Below are 25,494 nucleotides of genomic sequence, written 5' to 3'. Positions count from 1 at the left end.
AACTGTATGACAAGAATTTTAAATACCACCATCATCAATTTAAAACTGAAATACAAATCTCCTAAGTGAAGTAAGCATTTAATCCATTGAAGACTGATATAGTTATTCTAGTGAACACTCAAATTAACATCTATTCTACTTACCAACTGTATGGCTATCATAAGAACGGTTTTAAGAGAAAATGTCCTACCACACAAGTCAAATAAATCTTCCAGACTAGGTCCAAGTAGTTCTAGCACCATAGCATTATATTTGCCACATGGGCCAAAATAATAAACCTGAGGTATTCCATCTGTAAAATGAAAATACAAAGTAATAAGGGGTTAATTAAGATTAAGGTACATAGCAGTATAATTCCTACCCAATTCCAAGTTGATCATAACTTAAAAATACATTTTTCACATAGAAACAAAAATAAACCTCATAAAAACTACAGGTAAAAGACACAATAGGAATACTGAAGATAGTCACCAAAGTTTTAATGAAAAGGGTACTATTACATATTTGACTTGTGAAAGATATCGAGATTTGTATAGAAAGTTAAAATCAGAATTTCTCTATTAGTTTTGTAACCATAAATTGAAACACGGTTATGAAATGCTATGAAGGCTTTAAATAAGCTCTTGTACAAAAAAATATATTTAAATTAAACTTTTTAAATAAAGGCTATTCCTACCTTTAGGAATAAAAGCACCTTATTATTTAGAGAAATCTTTTTAAAAAAATCAGGAAGAGATTAATGAACCCATGAGTTTAATGATACATTCAGTCTGGACTTTATAGTTTTAAATGAACACCTGCCTTAGGAACACAGGCAATCCAGAATTGTGAAAATATAAATAGTTAAAGCCTTATGATCCAATTTTACTTCCACCTTTTTGTAGGTTATGAATTGTGTGTCTATTTAACTAAAAATAACTTGATACAACTGCTTTTACTCATGTTGTACTTTTTCACATGCACAGAACATCTTCCTCATTCAGCAGAATTAATTTTGTTTGCTTAGGGAAGTGAGTTATTCCAGATCTTTGGGTTTTTGTTCTTTAGTACACATCCTCTGTTTAATTTATTCCAAATATTTAATACTCTGAAAATGCATTCTTTTCATGTGAGCTTTTTCTGCAGTGTCCAATCTTTCAATAATGCACTACACAGAAGTACCAAACCTGTTATCAGAACACCTTAATGAAACTCTGGATTTCAACTTCATCTTCTGTAGATCAAATGTAACCCTAATTCTAAGGGCTTTCTCCATAAAGCCTTCAATTTTTCATACAATACCTTACTATAGATACACCGAGGGCACAAATTTGTAATCGTACTGACTACAGCTTTGGCTAAAAAATTATATAACAATTACTGTTTTAGCAAAAGTAACATCAAGTCAAAGCACCGTTTTAAAGAGGTTTTTCACTAATCTCTTTTCCTACAAGTCAAAATATTTAAAGAAAAACCCCTAAAAATCCAGCTGTTCAGTTTTCAGAAGACTTGAGCTACAATTTGGTTTTCAATATGTATCATCACACTCATCTCTATACTAATATACTAAAAATGCATAATCGTACCCACTTCAGAATGAAGAAGTACTGATCATATTACATCCTGTATCAGAATAAGGTATGAGACAGTGTTCTTCAATTTAAAAATATCATCCTGAATTATCAGAAAGATATCTAAAACACTTGATCCTCTGATTAGATGAGAATTCCAAAACGTCCCAAAACTGTGTTTAACATTTAAAAACCTCTGCAGTGCATATGGAGCATATCCTGTCTAAAAGTACCCATGTTGATAAAATAATCTGATATTAACAGCTCAAAGTAGTAGAAGTTAGGGGCTTTGGTTCTTAGTCAAAGCAATCTTAGTACTTTTGCTTAAAAGCAATAAGCAGGTGTCATTCTGCTACTTACATTCTTTCTCCACATCTCTAAACCTCCAGAAGTCAGAAAGTAACATGCTACTAATAAAAACATATGTGAGGCTTTTTCTCCCACTACAGACAGATAATGCAAGATCTCTTAGATAAATCTTTAAGAGATAGTGGTTAAGCTAAAAACAAAGAAACTCAGATTTTTAGAAATTTAAGAAATCCCTATTTTATTCAAGACATTCCACTGCTAATTACCTATTAAGAGGAGGTATTTTATTTCCATTTTGAATTACTTTAGCTCAAACCACTGAAGAACAAAAGAAGGAAATACGTTGAGCTTTTAAGACGCATCTCAGTTGTCTTGCAGTGAATTTAAAGAAGCCACTGGTCTTCGGTTTCTTGATTAACAATTAATTTGATTACCATTCAATCCTTTCTAGTACCTTGACAGGTCTTCTCCCCATTCTTAAAAATCCTTTTTAAAAAGTAGTACCCCTTCCCAGTTATAAGCAGAATTTAACGATTGTCACATAAATGTCACTAAAACTTACATATAACTTCCTCATCATCCATCAAAAAGGAAACTTACTTGTGGCCAAAAAAGTAGATTCACAGACTCCCCCCTAAGTTACTTTAACGCTTAAACATCTTTCCTTTCTAGGTTTAAAACCCTCAAAATAGAACCATTTTTTAAGGTACAAGTTATATTTCCCTATCTCTAGATATTTATACTTGTTGACAGGTAAAAAACACTTTCATTTGAATGGGCTCAATTGACTAAGGTAATCTACAATACTTAGGTAACTCTCCTGTCATAAATTTGTAAATCCATGTTAAGCCAGTATGATTTCAATCCTATTTTACTCTTGAAAAAAATCAAAGAAGTCTTCACTTGGAAATTAACTATTTGAACATCACTTGGATTCCAGTTTCTTCTATAAAAATTAGCTTTCATTAGCCACCTAAAACATTACTGCTGTACACCTCTGATCTCCAAAATCAAGTCCAAACATTCAAAAAGTACTTGACTATCCACTGAGAAGGTGAGTGGGAAGGGCAGGGGTGCAAAGAGAGCCCCCTAAAACAATTATGCGAATTTATGGATTACACTCTTTAATTTTCAAATACTTTAGTCCACCATGTTTATGTGCATGATGTCCAGAAAGTTTTTAAAGCTGACATATCTGACTTCCTCAACAATGATGAAAGGACAAAAAAGTATTAGAATAAAGAAAACATGACTAGTAGATTAAACTGTATCTGCCAAATCTCTTTAAAACAAAGAAAATAATAAGCTACTTCTGCTTTGGACCATTATCCGTCTTCTTGAAGAACATCATGAAACCTGACTTAAGCTTGAGACTGCATGTTGTTCAGTTATCTCCAGCAATATACATGATTAGCACAAACACATTTGTATCTTAAGGAAAAAATTCCATTTATCTGCTTTGACACAGATATTATGTCATAGCTTCAATTATTTTAGGTGTGTGTCCTCATTCAGGAAAAAAACCCCTAATTTGATAAACAGGCAGCAGAGACAGCCAAAAGAATATGTAACCCACAGGTCAATGGCAATACCACTTGCATTTAACCTCATCTATGACTGACTTAATTTTGAGCTGTATCTTAGCAAAATGTCTCTACACAATACAACCTAAATTTGTAAAGCTATTAAGCTAGTAAGTAGCTTTCCAGTGTTTTTCAGTTTCTTGTAATACCAATTTCCTTTTAGAGCTTTTTCTAAACAAATCAAGAAGCAGACTGATGGTATCTGCATTATATCCTATTGCTGAGAATCTGTTCAGACACATAAATGCCAATAAAATACACAACACTGCTCTTGCAGATCATGGTATCATGTATTCAGCTTCTTATATCACACTAACTTTTATTTGCAGTCTTAATTTTCATATGTGGCAATTCATTGGACATAAGCCAAAAATACCTTAAACTAGTTGGAAGATTTACAGTAACAGCTGTCTTTCACAGCACATTCATACTAGTACTCTTGTCAAGGATACAAATTAACAAACTGCCACAAACACAAATATTCCCTAGTTATTCTATGGATTCTGGTTTGAATCCTCTCAAAGGAAGCGATTATTAAACTCACAGTAATGTGTTCTGACTTGAGCCAAAGCAGCACACACAGGCCACACAGTCTCTGGAAACACAGCACCTGAATGCCACTGAAATCATGATCAGCCACGAACTATAAAACTCTAAACACAGAATGAGACACTATATCACCACAACACTTAGACTACATCTCTTACTTACAAATATAAGAATATGTTTGCAAAAAGAAGAAATAGTAATAAAATAATTAGATCTATTTCAAAAGGAAAAATCTTCTTTAGTTATTTATATTACTAAAACGGAATTAGAGATGTATTTTATTGTAACCATGATTAAATCAAATATCCATTTATCTAACATTCACTTTGTTCACTGAACTGTCTTATCAAGCTTCCTTTCACAATTACAACTATTGTATGCCTCTGAATCTGTGTGATGTCACAATACAAAATCAATATACATTTTTGCATACAGCCAGGCTTATGGCCAGTAACTACTGTTTCTCAGAAACATTATCATGTAACTCTATTATGCAGCTGCCATCTGATTCTTATCAGATCTCTTGCACTTATTCCAGGGAAAAAAATTACTTTAAATTCAGAAAATCCTGTACATGTCCTTAGGCTAAATCCTAGAAAAGGATTGGCATAAAACAAGAAAAACTGCAAGCAACATATTTATAATTTTGATGGACTACACTTAAAAAATAAATTAGGCATTACCATTTATGTTTATTCATATAAACATAAATATTACCATATTCACATTAATAACTGAGCAACTCAACTTTCCTATCAAAGGAAGCAGATCAGCAGCAAAAACTCAAAACTGAGTCAGAGTTTTCCCCAAACAGCTCATGATACAACTGCAGCAGTCATCAGTACACAGATTAGCACTGCCTATGAATAGATTCCTCTTCAGTAAAGAGATTCAATATTTAATTCAGTTTAAGTGCTCTAATACTATATTCCTAAATTAAGCCTAGAGCTTTGTTTTTAAGGATCACTTGCACGTTTAGTTTTTTTAACTTTATCATGATTACCAACCACTTCAACTAACTGCTTATTGCTGATTTCCCAGCATAATAATGACAGTCAAATTCCAACAGAAGTAATAAAGCAGGACAGCATCAATAAAAAATAAATTAAAGAAACAGCCATCAGTTTAAGACCACATGCTCAGCTACCTACCTGGAAGCATAGTTCAAAGCAATATTCATGTGAAGTTACTAATTAAACTCACTTTGCATTCATACTGAATGTGAGCTAGCAAGATGTATACAAAGGATATGAAGTGCAATAACTCTAACATATCTGTAATAAAATTTTATTTACATATGTAAACTAGGACTACCCTGAACTCACCTACTTGCTAACTCTGTAGTTTATAGAGATTTTGTCTTCAATAAACATTGTCATTGATCATTAGAAACATAAACACCCTTGTTTTAGAAATTAAGTAATACTCTAAAATATGAAGTTCCAGAAAATTATTACTGCTTTAACTAAGTAGTAGGAACATCCAATTAAATATAGCTGCACATCACACTCATGTTTTCCTGTAAACTCACTTCAAACCTTTGTAACTTCCATAATGTTTTTCCTATAATAGCAGCAAAACATCAAACCCAAAATATTTTGAATAACACAGAATAAGATAAGTAATTTTAAATTGTTTCTAGAAGATCTAGGAACAAAAATAATCACCTGACACAATAATCTAGCTGTAGTGCTTTGTTTCTAGCACCACACTCAAGGAGACTTGCTATTGGTATTCTATCATACCATAACCTCATGGTATGATAGAATACCAATCTAGTAAAGTACATTATAGTCCACCAACTGAGAAAGAAATTAAGAAATTTTTATACTGAAATTTTTGTCTTGGGAAGAGTTATAGCAAAACACAGACGCTGATACACCACAATGAAATCATGCTGGGTTCTTTTTTCTCCCATAGGCTAAAGTGGAAGGCAAGGTGGCTATGGCCAAGAGGATGAAGTAGACATGGTATCATCACTAGCAATCTGAGATCCTACTGCCTTCGCAGTGACAGCGAAAGGTGCCTGTAGCTATCTGAAATGCAAAAGATAGCTTGTCTTTCATGAGAAAAATCTGCTTCAGAGATTCCATACCCTTAATATAGCTATATGAAAATAATTAACAGCTGCCCCTGAACACTCAGATCTCACACACCAGCTAAAGCTGGCCTGAACTGTAATTAAATGAAGAAACATACTTTCTCACCTTAAATATTTTTGTCTTTACCTAGAGGAAAAACCACTAAAGACACTGAGAACTGAACCTCATTCTTGGCCTTCAGTCCATCAAACACATTTCCAACACAAAAAAGAAAACTATAAACAACAATGTCTAAACTATGTATAAGGCACCTCATAACAAAGAAGTGTTCTTGCCTTAGGGTACTCTGCCCCCTCTCAAAATCAGAAATTCAAAGTATTTCAAACTCACTCTGCTACATTCCCAAACAAAAATGTGGTGAATCCAGACATGCTCTAAATGCTACAATAAATATTCTCCTGAGCTTGACTACAAAATGGTGAGCACACTCCACTTACTGTATGGGAATGTTTTTGTATCTCCCAAAACCACATTGTGCCCACACTGAAATCCTCCTGAATCACTAATCCAACAGTAACTGTGTAATTACAGCTGTCCAAGTACTGTGACTCCACTGTGTCAAAGGCAGCTCCGCGTGATCTCAAAACCAAAACCCGTATTTTTAGATACCAATACAGACCACGTCACATGAATGTTAGTACCAAATCACAATGGTTCAGGTACAGAATGCAATACTTAGCACTCATTTCACAATGGCAATGACCTTCTTAAATACAACACCTTTTCCCACTGTAGACAAATATATCCTATGCATTGACTAGCCAATAGTAGTGACCCTGTAAGAAAAGTGAATGGCTTCCAGTTTTTCAAGTGGAGGAGTTAACTAGATTTCAGCTAGAAGAACAGATGTCCAAAAGTTAAGAAAAATAAAACCTTATTTACAATACTGAGCATCTGCTTTGTCTGAAATATTAATACAGCAGTTTTACCAGTAGGTTAATCCACTGCTGAACAGATCTGTGACATGTTTTGAGATCTGTGACCTCAAAAATTACCTCAAATGAAAAAAAAATCTAATAATAGATACTCCTCACTGCTATAAACAAGAACTGTTCTAAGGGTACTCTAAGAGCAGCATTACAAACAGGAGTTCTACTAATTCACTTTAGGCAGCAGAAACTGCTTGCCATTCTTTTGCTCCACTGTCAGGCCAGTAAGTACAAACGAGTTATCAGTCACTTGCAAAAGCTCCCAGTCATTATGATAATCACCCATTTATTAAGAGAGGTTAGAAAAAAATCAGACAATGAAAGATGAATCGTTTTTATGCTCTTCAAGATGTAACACGTAACTTCTTTCATTTACAGACCCCTTTCTGCAAAAGGAAACTGAACCATACCTATCTGTCAGTTAAACTGCAGTGTGGTGCACAAAATACACCTACACTTTATCTTCTAATCATGCAAAGAAAGCCTGATAGCATAGAAGATTAATTCAAAAATCAATAAAAAATACAAAACTGTTTTCTATTCATTCCAAAAGCTTCAATGCAATTTCAGGTAAGAATTCAGCAATCATTTTATTTGGAGTATGATAGTATAGTTTTCTTATATCTTATATCTGCACATTAAGAAAATACACATTAAACAAAATTTATTAGAAGCACAGATTCTAAATTCCATCCATATATTCCCCATTCAATTGACTAGAAAATTCTTCATACTGACTAATGATCTCAAACTCCTTAAGGAAAACACCCTCATAGTTACTAAACTACAAAATTATCACAGAAAAAAGAAAGCAATTTTCATAAAAAACTCTGTTAGTACATGCTAAGTAATGATGAGACTAAAATAAGCCACATCTTTTAACTAATTTTCAAAGTTGTTTTCAATAAGTTTGAGGTCCATTTCCCTAAAAAACTAAAAACATTTTTAAAAGCCCAAAAGCACTGAAAGTATTTCCTCTTTAAGAAAGATTCTTCACTTTTTTTTCCTGACAAACGCCTACATGTTACTGCACATTCACAGGCATTTCAAAGTGCATATTTAAGTGCAAATTTACATTTAGGCCTTCTATGTGAGCAGATCCTCTCCAAAGGAATCCAGTTTTGAAATGTTAATTCTTACTCATGCAAGACAAAACCACTTTTTATTAAACACAGAGAACTAATACTCTCAGTTCTAAAGTCTTGTGTATAAAAGCTGCACATCTATCATATTTCATGCCTATTTTCCCCTTGTTCTCTCAGTGAGCAGAACTACAAAAGAACCCTCTGATCCTTGTTTAAGTTAAGAATGTCTTCGATTTTCATGGCATTCAAGACACAAAACAACATGACTTAGGAGAGAGATTAATACAAATATATATTTTAAAAAATCCCAAGCTACAAGGTTATTAGAAAAGCAAGAAAAAGGGATATTATAAAAATAAATAAATAGACTTAGTAGACAAATACTGGCTGCAGACAAGAAAATACCTAAAAAACACCATTTCAAAATCCTCTTTTCATCGAGGATGCCTACAAGATTATAGGAAGTACAAGGATGCTCCACTAAAAAGGGTTTGAAGGTAAAATAATCTGTAATCACAGTAACATTTTCTTTACTTGCTTTCAGGATGATATTGCCAGAAAATAACCTAATTTTCTTCTAGAAGTATTCATTCACATGTTAATGCCTCTCCCTCCTCCTCCTGCCACCTCCAAGTCAAGGAGGATTTCACAGGGCCTAAAAGAATTTAATCCTTTAAGCTTCACGTTATTTCACACTAGGTCAATTAGTTATTTCACACTAAGTCAATCTGTAGCATAAACTGGGGAATCTGTAGTTCTTATTTGTGAAAACGATGGGGTTTTTATAGAAAATATTGGCTCTGCTTACAAGACTGAGAGTACAACTCCCTTTTCACTGGTTGCTTCTGAAACCATAGTTTAGTAATCACTTGCTATTAATACAAAAGTACACATGTAAACATGAAGAGAACAAGGGGAAGCACAACTCACTACAATTAAATGCAAACTACACAGTCCACACAATTATAAAGCTATCGGCCAAAAGTTTGTGCAAATAAACAGCAAAGGAAAAGATTACTTTATTGTAAGAAAACCTACAAATGTGGATTTTTAGAAGCTTAAAAGATGGAAAGCTTGAGACATTTCTAACTTCTAGTATGGTGCATAACTGCGTATCAGAGAAACCTTCTCTCTTCACAATTGCTATATTACAAATTTCTTCCAGCAATGGCAGCAATTTTTATATCTCCTATGACAGACTCTTCTGTAACTTGCATACTGAAGACCACTTCTTCCAACCCATGCTCTCTCTAATTAAAGAACGACCACTGCCCACAAAGCAATACTACGTAAATGGATAGACCTGGTGAAAGTTTTTTTTTCACTCACTATCTCCTATTTTACATAGGAGGTTTACATACTTGCTTTCTGAATTTATCACTTAGTGGATCAACTTTCCAAAACTTTGTTTTCAACTGTTCATGAGATAAAATTACTTAAATCTATGTTTCACAGTAAATATGCACGTCACAAAAAATCAGCAAACTAAAACCAGTTGTCACAGATTGCATAAGAACAGAAACTACATAATACTACAAAGTTTTTTCTGAAAATCACAGGCCATACAACTTCCTCTGCTTGAGGGCCCAACTCCTAAAAATATAGAAAAAGTGACTGCCGCCAGAAGATAAGGAATCAGCAATCTTTGTTTTACTTCTATGCAGATAGGAAAAAGAAAATTACTTTCTTCATAATGAGCCTTTGTCACAAAACCCCTTAAAATAGGCCTCAAGTGGAGAGCCTGAGAAAAGCTCACAAAGGAGTTTTCAAGGTTCTCTGCTGGGAGAGGCTTTCACCTTTGAATAAAAGCAGGTTACTGCAAAAACAAAGGAGTCTGTAACAAAGTTATTCATAAATATTGATGATGCTCAGTAAGTCACCAGCTCTATCTTCACATTTTCACCCTAAAGGTAACCTCATCTTCATGCAAGGAATCAGAGAGGTGACTCTCCCTTTCAGTACTTCAACAAGACATCAGAGAAAAAGATAAAATTTGTTGCAACCACCAAACAGGGTTAAGAAAATTGAATGGTATCTGAAGTAAAGCAGGATAACTGTGACTTCACTATGTTTCTACACTAAACACAGTTCCCAGTCTTATTCACTAAATAAAAAAGTAAACATAGTTACACTCACCAAGACATTTTCCCAATATATTCTCCTGTAAGGGTTCCTACCTCTAAGAAGCACTGCCTAACTTCTGCAGTCTGGACTAGAAATTACACCTTTATTCTTACCTCCACTACACAGCTCTTTTGCAATTTTAGATAGTTACACCTCTATATTCACAGATAGTTAATGTATCTAATTTGTGGGTTGTCATGCTCCATTAGTTAAACACTTAAGATCTCAGCTTTCTACTCATCAGCTATTTCACAATGTTAGTGTACGGTATGCTGACAATTCATAACTACTTACAAAAAAACACCAGTACTGTGAGGACTTTCTCCAAACAGCAACCATAGAGACTCAAGATTTTGATTACCTATCTACAACCTTATTTTCCATCTAGGAAGAGAAATTGACAAGAAAAGTTGTGTTTTGCCAAAAGTAATCTCTAAAAATTCCTGGTTGCAAAGCATTCATAGTACCTCAGCAAAAAAAAAAGGTCTATATTAACTGAACACATTAGAAACTTGGTTTCACCAGATGTAGTCTTTAAAAGAGTAGCACGAAATTTTGAAAGCTACCTGAGAAACCCTATCCAGTCAGAGCAGCAACGAGCTGCCATATGATCCCAAATTTTAAGGAAAAAGGTGAAAATAGGAATTAAAAAGTATTTAAATTCATCATAACATACACACATTCAAGGTAACAAATTCAAAGTGGTATGTGCATGTTTCTTTTCAGAGACTTTTCATACCAAGTAGGATTTTATTCTAGCTTAAGCACAATCAAAATCACTGTCACAAATTCCAGGCTGCCTTTTCTAAAAAGCCCCTGAACATACATGTAGAAACATGTAGAAATATGTAAAAGCCCCTGAACAAACATGTAGAAAACCACTGTTAGTAGTCCACTCATAAAATAAAATTCTACATTAGTAGAAAAATGGGAAAAATAGTTAATTACATTACCTACTCTAGGAATAATTTCAAGGAAAAGATATCAAAAGACTTCTTTTTCCTAAATTATAGCTGATTTAGAGAATCTGTACTCACTTTACTAGGGTAAGACACTTCACATCTTCCTAACTGATTATATGCACTTTTGTGAAAGGCACAAAATTGTGTGAGAAGTTTTAGGTATCGCTCACCTATAAAAACAAAAGGTGACAATTGGATCATTCAGGCCACCACCATAAGAGTACTTCTGGGTATAAAAACACCAACGGGAGTGAAATGAGAAATTTAAATATTAAACTGCACTGAAACTTCTCCTAGAGGTATTTAAGAGGTTTAAAACTAGTAAGCAGCATTATATACTGTATCAGTAGAAGTGAAGTAAAGTAAGCTATCACATCAACCTTAATTCAAAATACATAATTAGTAGATCAGCAGTTTGGAGATCTACAGTATTTTTTCAAAGAGTTGTACTGGGAATAGTCTTAGTTTAAGGTATACTTGTATGCAGACAAATGCTGTGATAGGTAGGATTTATTTAAAAGTCAGGACTTCATAGATACACTTTATTGAGTAGGCAAAAAGTTAGAATAATGGAATTTATAATTATTATTATTCACTATTATTTAATTCACTAACTCCATGGGCTTTTTTTTTTGCTTTAAGTAGTAAGGAACACTTTATTAAATAGATTTATACCTCTAAACCCAGAAAACTTCAGCCAAAAATTGATCCTGGATTCATCACAGTAAAATGCATTATACTGCTTTTTACCTCCAGATCCTAGCTGCTTGTAGAATCTGTATTCCAAATGTAGCTGTGGTGCTCTCGACTTCATTGGCTCCTGATTTAAAAACAAAAACAACATTTAAAACAAAGCCTAAAAACTAATACACTAACCTACTACCAGCCAAACTAGCCCTCCTACTTCCAAGCCACACAAAAAGTTTGAAGGTTTCTTCTGAAATGACTGGCAATTAAGAAACAGAGAAAACTAAACCTCCTTCAGGTTAGAGTAGTGCATATATTGATATTTACATCTTGTATTGCTCCACAGGGCCAGAGTCCAACATGCAAATCAAGCAACAGACACATAATGGAATATCTAAAAAATAGTACGTTTCTCCAAAACATGTGGATAGTATGTCCTACATTTCTCAGAAAGTGGCATTAATATGCAGCTTAACAGATTGAAAAAAAACCTCCAAATATCTATTACTTGAGAGATGTATCTTTACAAGGAGCTTCTCCTAGGATCTTAATAAAAAAATACCAAATCCTTCCACCAAATACTAATAGCTTAGCAGAAATCAAGTATCACCATTACAAACTGTCATGGTTTGAGCCTGGCACAGAGCCAGTGCTCCCCATGAAAATGTCTCACTTTGGTGTCTGCTGTGAGATGTGACTAGGAATAAGCAAAACAGGCTCTAACTTAAACATAAAGAACACTTTATTACTTAAAACTACAGGAAAAATAGGGAAAGACTATAAGAAAAAGGAAAAAAATTGAAAACTTTACAAAAAAACTATTTTCTTTCTCCTCACTCCTTGACTTTCTCAATCTAATACATTCTCTCAAAAACACTAACTGCCCAGCCCGGCACGACACTTTAGTATACTCAAACTGCAGTTCATGAAGAGGAAAGGAGTCTTTCTTGTTCTATAGGCTTCTGGAAACACACTGAAACCTCGGATGCTTCTTTGTTACTTCGGCACCGCCCGGGGGGAAAAAAAAGTCTTTTTGCCGCTTGTGACATGTTCCTTCTATGCTCAGTGCTCTCACCACTGAGACATGGCTAGAGCTGCTTTTAGGGTGGTCTTTCAAGGATGCCTTGTCTCACTCTAAAAAGGCACAGTCTCTGCTTTTGGGACAACTGTCTCCCTCATATTTTTCTAACTTTCTGGGGCCGGGGGGTCCTCACAAATGAACTCTCTTGGTTTTGAGGCACTGCCTCCCCCTAAATGCAGTCTGTGTCACAGGAACAACTGAGTCTATGGCTACAAGAAAAGTCTAGCTAAAAGGCCACTCTAAATCATCTCTCCCCATCTAATCATTTCTACAATCTCCGGGCCAAAGTCTTTATCTCATCTCATCTCTCATCTCTCTTCTTATTCAGCTTCGAGGAGGATTAGCATTTTCTGCAAGGCTCTAATCATGTAAGAAAGGGTTAAAAGTTTTTAGTCTCTGTCTGTCGGTCCCGGAGCGACTCTCACGCACGCTGTCCACACGCTGCCGCTCCGGCCGGGCAGTCTTCCTCCCCCTTCTCGCTGGCTGCTCTCCTGGGAGGAGAGGGGGGAGAGAGAGGAGCTGGCTGCCCGATGTCTCGATGTCTCTTGGGGCTCCCCCACCCTTCTATCTTTGAAAGCCCTCTCAACCCCCACCTCTGTCCAGGCCTCAGGCCTACGGCATGGCGGCCCCTCCCCCGCCCAGCAGCAGCGGGCCGGGCGGGGGAAGAGATCTGAACTCTTCGCCCGACGATGTCTAAAAGAGGAAGTGCCAGGGCAGTGCTTTGCTTTTAACCTCTGTGTATTCTCGGAGGTGTGTCCAAACCCCACTGGCTACACTAGGTGTCAGTATGAAACTCAAAACCTTTATTGGTTTGACCACAGCTTCTCAGAATTTTCACTCCTTCTTGGTCAAACCATGACACAAACTATGAATCCAAAACAAGCAAAAAAAAAGGCCCCAGAATAAGTCTGTATATATATGCAAACTAATATCTGCCAATTAATAAAATCTCATTATAGTGTTCAACATGCCCGTGCATCAGGATCTCATAGAACTAAATGAAGTGACATGAGATTAAGCAGAAGAATACACATGCAGCCTAAATGGGAACCCAAACTTTCTGATTATCTCCCTTTGCAAAGAAAAGGTTCTTTAGCACAAGATTCTTGAACTAATTTCCTAGAGCATCTTTTAGAAGATATGCCTTGTTTCTTATGATATGTAACATGACCTTAATATTCAGCTCCACCAGGGGACATTTAGGTTGAACATTAGGAGGAATTTCTTCACAGAAAGGGTGCTTAGACATTGGATGGACTGGCCAGGGAGGTGGTAGAGTCACCATCCCTGAAGGTGTTTAACGTTCAAGAAAAGACTGGCCATGGCACTGAGTGACATTCTGACATGGTGGTCTTCAGTCAGAGGTCGTACTGAATGCTCTCTGAGGTCTATTCCAGCCTAATTGATTCTGTGATCTTCGAACACATCTGTGATAATTTGGAAATAATTCCGTAACTATTGGAACTGCAGCACACAGTAAGTAACTCTCAATATGGTTATCAGCACTAACTGATACTGCTGAACACCAGTTTTCAGGAGAAGTTCAAGCAAAGTGCTCATCTTTTTCCTCACATCATCATATTAAAGTTACAAGTTTGTAAACCTGTGTTGTCTCTCAGTATTACATTCAGGGCATAAAAACTATGACCCAATGTGCACGAATAAGATATTCAGCCTTCTTCCTCAACACATCTCCCTCCAAGACTTAGTTGTTTCCCAATGCTGCTGAACTCCCTGACAGTGTATATTTATGCATTTGATCTTGCCAGGATGATAAAGGTAGATGCCTGAAAGTAAAGAAGAACTAATGTAACAGTTTCTGCAACAAACAAATAGAATTTACAGTATCTTTTTTGCACTCCAGAGCAACCAGCACAACTGAACACTGTATTTTTTGCAAAGATGTGAAAAGTGAGCAAGAATTACCTAAAATAAGCAAGTGTTTATTATCCAGCAAATTAATTACTAAGCAAAACTAACTGGGCTATCAAAATGTGAAATCTGTTTCAAGTTCATTATGAATTCTTTCTACAATTATTTTTGTCCCAAATACATGGAATAAAATACTATTCAATTTTCAAGTTACTTTTTGTTAAAGGGGCTTTGAAAAAGCAGTTTACTTGAACTATAAGGTTAAAAATGTTGAAGAAGTCTTGAAAGAGCCAAAGACCAATATAAACATTCAGCTATTACCTACTTTTCATGGTTTTAGTAATTCAGTGAGAACTCATCTCAGTTTACATTCTGCAACTGCTTTACACATTCATAAGAAATGGCAAACAAAGGCCATTTTCAGGAAAAAAAATTCCTTAAGAGGTAGGCTCTTGTTACAGGAAAAGATCAGTCTATTAAATAGACTTGCACTAGATTTGTATTTACTACAAATATTTGTATTTACTATATCTTAGAGGGATTCTAAAAAGGTGTGTCTCTATACCACAGTTATTCCTTAAAAACAAAAAACAGAGAGAAAAAGCATTACAACCTTGAAACAAAGTGCAACTTTCTTTCCACACACAACCCTCGTTTATAATAGATTTGAATTTTATCAATTAAAATCTTAAGAGTAGACTAGTGAGTCAGTGAATTAAAGATTACAATTTAAAAGACAGTGATGACTACTCTGTAACTTCCTATCTTTCATACAAGGAAAAATTGATGTATTTCCAGAAGCAGTTCCATTGAGGACTAAGCATAAGCACGTTTTGTCTCAAATATTCTGGCTGTTATGACAAGAAAAGTGTGAGTGAAACAAAGGGTCCATGGAGATAGAGGAGGAGTGTTCTGAGCCAGCTTCCTGCTAACTCCCTCCTAACTGACCTCCCAGAGAAAGGCTCAAAAGGTTGCCTGTGAATGTGCAAACAAAACAGCATGAAAAGTCTTGTTTACATAAGCGGCTGCACCAGGTTAAATACAAAAGGAAGCACGTGGGCCCCCGTTATGACTTTTTCCATATCTTTCCCTTTCTTTATTTTGCTATCCCAGCTCTGGACCATCCACGCAGCAGAACTGACTGCACGAATCTACAGACGGTGAACTTCTTCATTCTTCCTCTCTCTTTTCCACCTTAATTTCTCTCATCCCTTGCTTTGCCTGGGTTGTTAGCCAACACCTTTGGAGTCTAATAGTGGGGGTTCCACAGTTATAACAACTGTACAATAAAGCACAAGAGCTCCCCAGTGTGTGGTCTGGTGGCATCGTTTAGACTTATACAAATTTATAACAAACATCACACTCCTACCAATGGCCTGGAACAATAAATTGGCATCAGAGACATGACTCTTGTGAGGCTGAGAGGGACTGAACAGCTCTTGAGCTATTTTTAGCTGGGATGGGTTCAGATATCGCCATCTCTGACTGGGGTACAGGATGGATCAGAAACAGGGAGGAGCAGGACATGACAGCTCGGGAAATTCCAAGCATTGACCCCTTTCCTTTTTGGGAAAGTATGACCTACTTCATTTGTGGAGTACTGTGTGTCATGCTGATGGAAACACAAAGAGATAAAAAGATTAATGACTTCTCACTAAAATGTCTAGATAGCAAAAATAGAGAGACATTTCTATATAATTTGGTTGAGTTCTTTACAAAAATGTTCACACAGAGAGCAAGATGAGACAGACTTCTTTTTTTTACTAAAATATTTAGACAGCAAAATTTGGCTGCAAAACATTTGCAAAAGCATTTGTAAGTCTTGGTTGAGCTCTTGAAAAAACATCCTCTGGCTGACCACTTCCAGAGATGTCTGGATAGAGAGAAAAATGAAAGAACAAAGTTGCAATCTTTGCTGAATATAGAAGGACACTTACTACACCTCGAGCTCTGCAAGGCTACAAAGCAGGAGAAAATACTGAGAGATGTGCTGGGTACCACAGTAGGGATGATAAGTTGGCCTTGGGAATACAAGAACTTACACAAGTCCTCAGATAAGGAACTAGTATGTGAAATGAAGTGGCAAGACTCGGCTATTTGATTTTTATAAACAGAGAGTGACGCACCCAAGTGAAGGATTCAAAAGTAGTGAGGGATAAGGATGAAGAGGAGAGAACCACAGGAGTGTTGGGCAGGGCAACAAAGGCAGCTGTGGAAGAGGCTGAAGCCAGAGAACTGGCTATAGGAAAGGCAGAAGTGTAGGCAGCAGTTGCTGTAGAGCAGAAAAAAGCTGCAGAAGAGGAGGCCAAGGAATACTGAGAATCTGAGGTTTGCATACAGATAAATGGTCCTTAAGAGTCCTGGTCCCTCATGCAGTGGGCAGCCTACTGGTCAAGGGGAGGATAGCAGGATACTGTCAGAGAAGGATAGCAGGCCTCAGGAGAGGGAGCTGCTTGCTGCTGAGAGCAATCAGGAAAAGAGGCTGAAGGCAGAAGGGCTGTTTGCTGTCAAACATGGTTATATTAGAAGGCTTCCAGCATAGTTTCAGCTTCATGTGTATGAGAGAATCTTTCATGAGGAATTGCAGGATGTAGAATCTGGATTCTGCACCACTAATTAAAACTGAAACCAGAGATGATGGACAGGATCAGCAAACTGCTACAAAATAGTGCCATATACCAGAACCACAATATCAAAGCAGGGTAACTTAAATGAGGAGAAGTAAGAAGCTGTATGTACTCCCACCTCAAATACAGAGGTTCAGACTAATCCAAGTGGAAGTTTTTAGTTTAGGCACAGGCAAAAGCACAGAGTTTTAAAGCAGTGGTTCAGGTATTTACCCAAGCCCAATTCCACCCAGTGAGACAATGGCAACCACTTTACTGCTCCAGTGGCACAGGAATGGGCCACAGGAAACAGAAACAATTGTATCTTTCACAAAAGGAAGGACATAAAACAAATTAAATTAAGCAATTAAACTTAAGCTTAGAACAATTAGCTTTAACAGATTTTTTCACTATTGGAGTAGTGACTTCAGAAGCCTTTCAGCAGTTACTTATGGATAACTCTCAATGCCCATGATAAAGAATACTGTGCTCACACCAGTTGACAGTATCCTCTTTCCAACCATTGGTTTAGAACAAAGCATTTTTCCATTTTCCTTTCCTACAAGAACTATGATAAAGCAATGAGTGATGTTAACATCAAGCATTTTGACTGCATATTGCTGTTGTTTTATAATCTGTACCTAGCACTGTACCCAAGATGTTTCAGCAATGTGTCCTTTATCTTCATCCTGGTAACCAAGAACTACTGTAACAAGACTCCAACTCAACTTGGAAGCTAATACAAGAATTTGTAAGAATATGGAAGCCTCACAGCCAAGGGTTTTGCCTTGCCATGCCCTACTTCACTCAGGAAGAAATTAGGACTCTTTCTGTTGCCTCTAAGTTTGTCTGCTGTGATGTATAGTACTTGTAACACTTGCCCTGAAGAACTCCCCTGAAATATGGCTCATACTGGGTATTAGAACTTTGAATAGACATACTTGTACTTGCTAAAATTGTAATAGAACCAACATCCTCTACATTTTTCAGGTTAGTACCTGACGGCAGGAATTAGCTTGCCACTGAGCCACAAATAATTATCCTATATCTTACTGACAATTATAATTGAAGAATGACGAAATAAATAGAGAGAGCCCCTTTGGGGTTGGCTTGGAGGAGTTCAGATGAAAAATCTTATTCCTAACACTAGAATACCATGCTGGATGGAAATGAGGTGTCTGAATTTCTTCCCTGTGGCCTATCAATGTTCAATTTGACAATCCCTCGGAGATGGATGCACCATCACGTACCTATTATTGAACAAACATAACATGGTATCAGCCTCACCAAAGAGGAGTACTCTGTCACCACAAAAATTTAACTGAAGAGGCCTGAGCAAAGATGAAGGAAGCTGCTGACCAGATTGCTGAACAATTCCAAACACTGCAACTAAAGAACTTGTTCAATGAATCAAGCCCTGGACACCAGATTTCTTTTGGTTTTAAATCATGGGGTGGGGAAAGTGTTTGACACAAATAGGAACTGTAATATTGGTAGGACTTCTGGTTTTAATGATGAGCATAATGTTTTGCAACTTTTTTGCAACTCTGATTAGCTGCATACTGTCTCCTGCTTCCTCCCTCTCCTAGCCCTGCATCCAATGTATAGAGATCACCATAGTCAAAGATGAGCTGTATGCCCAACCAATAGTAAAGAATGTTAGAGACACTGGGTGGTGTGGAGGATCTTGCATAAGCATGTTTTGTCTCGAACATTGTGATTGTTTTGGCAGGAAAGCTGTGATTGGAAGACTGGGTCTTCTGAGGTGAGGCAGCACAGTGCTGAGCCAGCTCCCTGCTCCACCTGGATGGAGATTTGTGCTCACTTCCTCAGCCTGCACTCATTCCCTGGAGTAGACCTCCAAGGGCTGGCTATGCACTCCAGAACAAAAGAGCACAAAAAATCACATTCACATAAAAGACTCCACCAGGTTATTGATGGAAGGAAGCAGACTGGGCTCCCCTCCTCTCTTTTCCTCCTCTTTCTATTTCACTGTGTCACAATTCCCAGCTCTGGACCAGCCACAAAAGTGAGACCAAGGCAGGATCTAAGGACTGATGATATTCTATTGCTCTCTTCCTTTTCTGCTTTTATTTCTCTTCTCCCTCACTCTGTCTGGGCAAAGCACAGCTATCATTTTCTATTCCATACTCTGCATTGAAGTTTATTGTGGGAGTGGGGAGTTGCAGAAATGCTGCGGTTTGTGAGCCAGCACCTTTAAGTAGAGTGTTGAGGGAGCTGAGAGTTTATTAAAGTGTACTGTAAAAATCACAGGCCTGCTGGCCAGCATTTGTGAAAGCCTTCAAATGTAAGGGCTTGTTAGCCAACACCTTTTAAGTATGAATAGTGAGCTGGTTGCTGGACACAAGGTGGTCACACAAAAAAGCGCAAGAGCTCCCTAAAGCATGTCCAGTGTCTTTGTTGAATCCTGATGAGAATTTATAATGAACACCATGCCCCTCCTGATAGGTCATGACATGCTCAAGCAGAAATTCCTTTAGCTAGCTTTGCAGTAGTGGTTAAGCATCTTCAGAGGAGGTAAGTTTGAGCAGCAGAGAAATATGTCAAAGGGAAAGGGAAAAATAATGAAGGAGAAGAAAAAGCTGAAGAGTGAATAGGAGGTTTAAGTCAAGTACAGGGTCATGCAATAAAAGTAGTAAATCTAACAATAAGAAGAGGTGAGCAGGAAAGGTAGAGCTTTTACACACCAAACAGCTATTGCTAAAGAACCACCTGATCACATGAAATCAGTCTGTATACTAGAAGATGAGCAGAAACATACTAACACCACTATACAGCACTGAAAGCCTAGATCTCAAGAGTTTCATTATAGTTCTTTAAAAAGTCTATTCTGACCTCTCAAACTGAAGCATGTGCCCAACCAGAACAGGCAATAATGAATTAAGACAGATGAAGAGGAAGATTCTGGAACTGCAGCTGTTCCACCAAATTAAATATGCATTTACGTATAAACATTATACTTTAAAATGCATATAGCTGTACAACCCTCAGACCTCACACAGAAAAAATGTTTAAGCTACTTTTTACACAAGTCCTGAAGCTGCTCTAAGCACCATAACAAGAAAATGCTTGTATAATTTTGTCCACAAGGGAAATATTAATTCAAAACCATTTAAAAGTTTGAGTCAAAAGAGCACTTGTACAATACACTTATTTTTAACAATACAGCACTCCTGAAAGCTGCTGTATAAACAGAGCCATTCATTGCACTTGAGAGAAACCCACACAGTCCTTCTGCACTAGCATATATGCTTACCATTGATATACAAAACATCTGGCATAGGAGATGTCATGCTGCACCTAAGACAACAGTAGGTCAAAACTGGAATGCTACCATGAGGAATGCAAATACAATTTTAGGATACTGCAGCAGAGATTACAACAACCACACCTGCCAAGGGTAACTGCTTAGACTGCAACATAAACTTAATTCAAGTTAGCCCATTCAGGAAGGCTAAACTTGAACTACAACAGGTGCAAAACAGAGAGGAAGTTAAGAGTGCCTCATTTACAGTAACAAAACAGGGGTTAAGCATAGGAAAATGACTGCTCTGAAAGCACAGAAGTACAAGCGGCAGAGTAAACAAAAGCTTACATTTAAAAAGGAAAAGGATTATCTGCCACTGTATCTATAACTGTTAGAAAAAAGTACTGGCACTGTCTCAAATAGGAGAAAAACAGGAAATGTAAGAGGAAAAATTGAAAAGTCCACTACATACTCAAGAGTTCTTTCAGCACTAGTAGTACATTATATATATAATTAACTGTATTGGTTCTTAAGTGACTTCAAACTAAGTTACTCAGTAAAGTTGCTCCAAGCTTTTTACTCATCTTTTTTACTCAGCTCTAACACTGAGATATTTGGAAATCAAAAAAGTAAATGTTGCCAACAACAAGTATCACCTGTGACAGCTGAAATGAGTTGAAATGGCAGCCAAGCTTATTGAGCTGTATATGTCATAGAAAACCTTCTATCAAAACCAATCCGATAAAAAAGTTGTCTTGCTCTACATTATCAAGTAATTAGCGCTTAAAAAAAACCCACTACCTTGCAATGTATTTCTAAATGTGCTTTGGAGTAGACAGCCTTTAAGTAGAAGAATTCTCAGACTATTTTCAGCTTTCACCAGACATATAGAGTAAGTTCAAGATATGTTGAAACAAAATAAGTGTAAATCTGATTTAACACATAATAACCCTCAAAACTGTATCCAATGTTGCTGTCTCAAGCCATAATTTGCATGTTTTAAAAACTTATACTACTCCCAAAGTATTTCCCAAAGCAAGAAGAGTAATACCAGTATTTTTCAAGAGTTTATTATGTTTGCAATGCTTTTCAGATTTCTTATCTAAAGCCATGCATTCTGGCTCCCACGGTTTACCTTTCACTTTACGAAACTATACTATGCTACATAAAAAGTTCTTTGCTACTGCAGCAACAAGAAACCAACCCGAGTCCTAAAAATCCTTCAATGATAAGAGGTAACCAAGTTAATTTCATCATGAAACACTTCAGTTATGAACACAGTCATTTACCAAGAAGTTAAAAAATCCAGAAGCAAAATATGGTGTTACCAAAGGAGCTCCAATGATTGAGAAAAAACCAAACAATGACGCATAAACACAATAGCCAAAAGTATCATGTTTGCAAAAGAAGTAAACATATTACACAGCATTGCAAATAAAACGTCTAACAAAGTGATGTGTAAATACCAGCAGTTCAAGATGAAAAATACTGGGGGGGCAGGAGTGTGGACACTGAAACACATGCAGCCTCAAGAATTTCTGGAGTTTCTCTGTAGTCACCTGATGTTAAGATTCACCGTAAACTTGCTGCGCCTCGACTGGATGGACAACAAAGGAAGCTACTAAGATAACTGCCATAGAGCACATCCTTAAAGTAGCATTAAACCATCACTGATTTTGCAAACACAGATTTAGCCTTGAAAACAGTGGCAACAATTAAAAACTACTTTTACTCAATATGGCCAAACTACACAATTACATCTATCACTAACTGCTTTTATCTAATTCAATGAAATCATACAAAACTATTAAAGGCTTCAATCAAAAAAATCAACCCATTAACATCTGAAAGGAAGAATTTGATTAGTTGCTCATCCCAAAACCTTTAAAAAAAATATTAACTTACCAGCTTAATTGCCACATAGTCATTTGTGTACAAATTTTTTCCTTGAAAAAAGAATAAAAACAAATGTGAGACACTGGCTTTTCTGTTCATGTAAATGCCATTTAAATATCAAGAAAGTCTTCAAACTATCTTTCATCTAAGGTGGTAGTGTTCCAGCAGTGACTTAGGAAATGTGGGTTTATTAATCCAATACCTTAATTTAAAAAGATTTTTTCCTTGAATACTGTAAGAGGTGGAAATTTCACAGAGTTGCAGATCTTGTACCAAGTTTGTGATTTTTTTGTACTAAAAAAGCTTGAAAATTGGTAAATCACAATAACCAGAATGTGCTATTTTCATAATTATTGCTGAAAACTATTTTTAATTCATTTTTTAATTACCATGCAGTTTTGAAACATTAGCCACTAATTAAAACTAGAATTAACTAGTTAATTAATTGAGGACTGGCTTTTTCCTCAATTATGTATTTTACTAAGCTAAAACTTACGACAGGACAACAACATTCCTGACAATTTCCTAAATGGCATTATGCGATTTAGGAAATATATCTGCTGCTTTAAAAGGGATTCTACAACTGGGTAAGATCTTTCCAATAAGCTTCACTACCAACCGTATGCAATGACTAAAGTTAAGCAAGTTTTATAGGTGTAAAATTAAAAAACAGCAGATAAAGGATAGATTAAGTAGTCACTTCCAATACTTGTTATTTCTTTACAATTTTCAAATGCAATTAGTGTATATTACTCTTAATGATAATTCTCCTTTTTTCTCTGTAGTATTACTCAGGTCTGAATTTCCTATGTTTATTTCAGTTTTGTTAAAGAAATCATATGGGGAAAAGATGAGGACCAAGTCTAAAATGTTTCCTGCAAAGAAAGTTACACTGAATCACAGAATATTCTGATTTGGAAGGGACCTACAAGGACACTGAGTCCAACTCTTAAGAAAATGCCCCACAGAGGGACTGAAACCACAACCATGCTTTGACCAAGTGAGTTACACCAATAGTCAAATACTATGAAGTGCTAATGAGTCTTTTAAAAAATAGAGTACATCTGTAAAGCTGAAACAAGATGCATTGAAAGCTTACTTCTCTTAGCAGATCAAACTTCACAAAAAAAAACAAAAACAAAAACAAATAACCTGAGGGCTTCACAACAACAAACACATAATTAATATGATCAGTAGGCTATAAAGGAGGTCACAGTCCCCTATGTAGGAACTACAGTGGCTATCCAGGTATCCTAACTATTTCTTACTGGATGACCATATCAGTTACATTTTGGTAACAAGTGTACTTTGCAGTTGTTTCTGTGTCTCTGCATGGTATTAGAATCTATAAGAAGCAGTAGTCCTGCTCATTCCATCTCTTAGCTATGTACATCACCTACTCTGAGTAAGTAAGAAACCCAGTTACATTTAAGGAACTGGATACTGAGTTCCAAAAGTTGTAATGACATGCTCATTCTGAAGTAGCATCAGCAGGGACATGAAGTTTCAGGTGATCAGTCAGGACAATCCTCTCTTTAAAATACAGCAGACACATATGTAAAACATCATTGCTGATCTGCCCATAAACACAACAAGTACTGAGTAATGTGTCTCTTGCAACAGCAACAAGTTCTCTCTTACTACCTTATCAGCTTATTTTAACTGTATCAGTTTAATTTAACTATAACAGAGAGTCTCAAAATTAGCAGCTCAATATCCAAACCAATTTAGTCCTCTGCAAGCTAATGGTTGAAGATCACAAAGAGTAATTTGCTACAGAAAGCCAATTTCCCATTTGATCCACAAGCCACTACTGAAGTGTGATCTCCAATTTCTTCTCAGAGGGAAGAACAACAACTCACAATATATAACTGAATTTTTATCTTCTGTGCACTAGTTCATCACTCTACAACTCCAATCCTCCTTTAAGTTCCTCAGGTCTAACTTTAGGACATATGGTCAAAATATATTCCATCTGTAGACGTACATATAAAAAACTAGGCATTTGAGCACATCTTTGTAGAAAGGGTGCATAATAAGTACTTGATACTGTAGCAAAGCAAATGAAAAAATTAAAAAATTAAATCAGATTCTATAATAGCAATGTTAACTCTTGCTTTCAGTAACTTACATTTAAAACATCTTCCTCACTAAAACCAAAAAATAGGGATTTGAAATATCTAGAATATAAGCAAAACCCACAGACATTAAAATCAGAAAGGCTGCACTCATCCTGGTGACGGTTGCAGGACAGTACCATGACCCATAATCTCCCTCCAATTCCTTTTACTTATTTGCTCTATTTTATTTCAGTACTATCAAACTGTAAGTCTTAACTAATTTAATATTGTATTTAAAATAAAATACATTGTTTCACTGTAACAACTGCAAGTAAGTTAATCAGATATTAATCCTTAATCAGCTCTGTACTTTGTAACCAAAAAACCAGACGGACAAAAAAATTACCTTTACTAGCTTGCAGTTGCCTTTATGTAGAATTAATCTTGCTGGTTTGAACCTTCTGAGAGGTTTGAAACAAACATTAAGATTTGAAGGCAGTATGCAAAAGTTTAGCAAGTGAAGAAGAGCAATTTTTCAGCTTGATTTGTGGACTGCAAAGTCATGTATGCAACACTGTAAATGTCAAAATGTATCAATTTTGTGTAACTATTAATAGTAGTAACAAGAGTACCTATTAATGAGACTGCAAAATTCAGTGTCCTAAGTCAGAACTGCAGCAATATTTTCTTAAATTCCTCTACAGTATTAATTTGCCAAGCTTGTTTACATCCTGACAGCCCCCAGAACACACTAAATTAAAAACATATTATATTATGCAAACACTGTATCACAAATATTGTCTGAAGGGCAATGAGTATTACTTCTACCAC

At 36.2% G+C, this 25,494-nt stretch overlaps 1 protein-coding gene across 6 annotated transcripts in view; it reads right to left on the bottom strand.

Annotated features, from left to right (window-relative positions):
* Window positions 1-25,494, bottom strand: part of CSNK1G3 (casein kinase 1 gamma 3) — a 69,995-nt gene that overhangs the window by 26,976 nt on the left and 17,525 nt on the right. For 5 of the 6 annotated variants that reach the window (XM_064735686.1, XM_064735687.1, XM_064735688.1 and 2 more), the window contains 3 exons: window positions 22,613-22,653; window positions 11,944-12,013; window positions 144-292 (listed from right to left, as the gene is read on the bottom strand). In XM_064735686.1, the coding sequence (XP_064591756.1) occupies window positions 144-292; window positions 11,944-12,013; window positions 22,613-22,653 (260 nt within the window). Of the gene's footprint in view, window positions 1-143; window positions 293-11,943; window positions 12,014-22,612; window positions 22,654-25,069; window positions 25,086-25,494 lie in introns of those variants that run through there. The other variant, XM_064735691.1, reaches the window with a different exon arrangement.

Source organism: Zonotrichia leucophrys, chromosome Z (assembly GCF_028769735.1).
Source record: "Zonotrichia leucophrys gambelii isolate GWCS_2022_RI chromosome Z, RI_Zleu_2.0, whole genome shotgun sequence".
NCBI classification, from domain to species: domain Eukaryota; kingdom Metazoa; phylum Chordata; class Aves; order Passeriformes; family Passerellidae; genus Zonotrichia; species Zonotrichia leucophrys.
The sequence above is the reverse complement of the archived record's forward strand: the minus strand, read 5'-3'. Positions and strand labels throughout refer to the sequence as shown.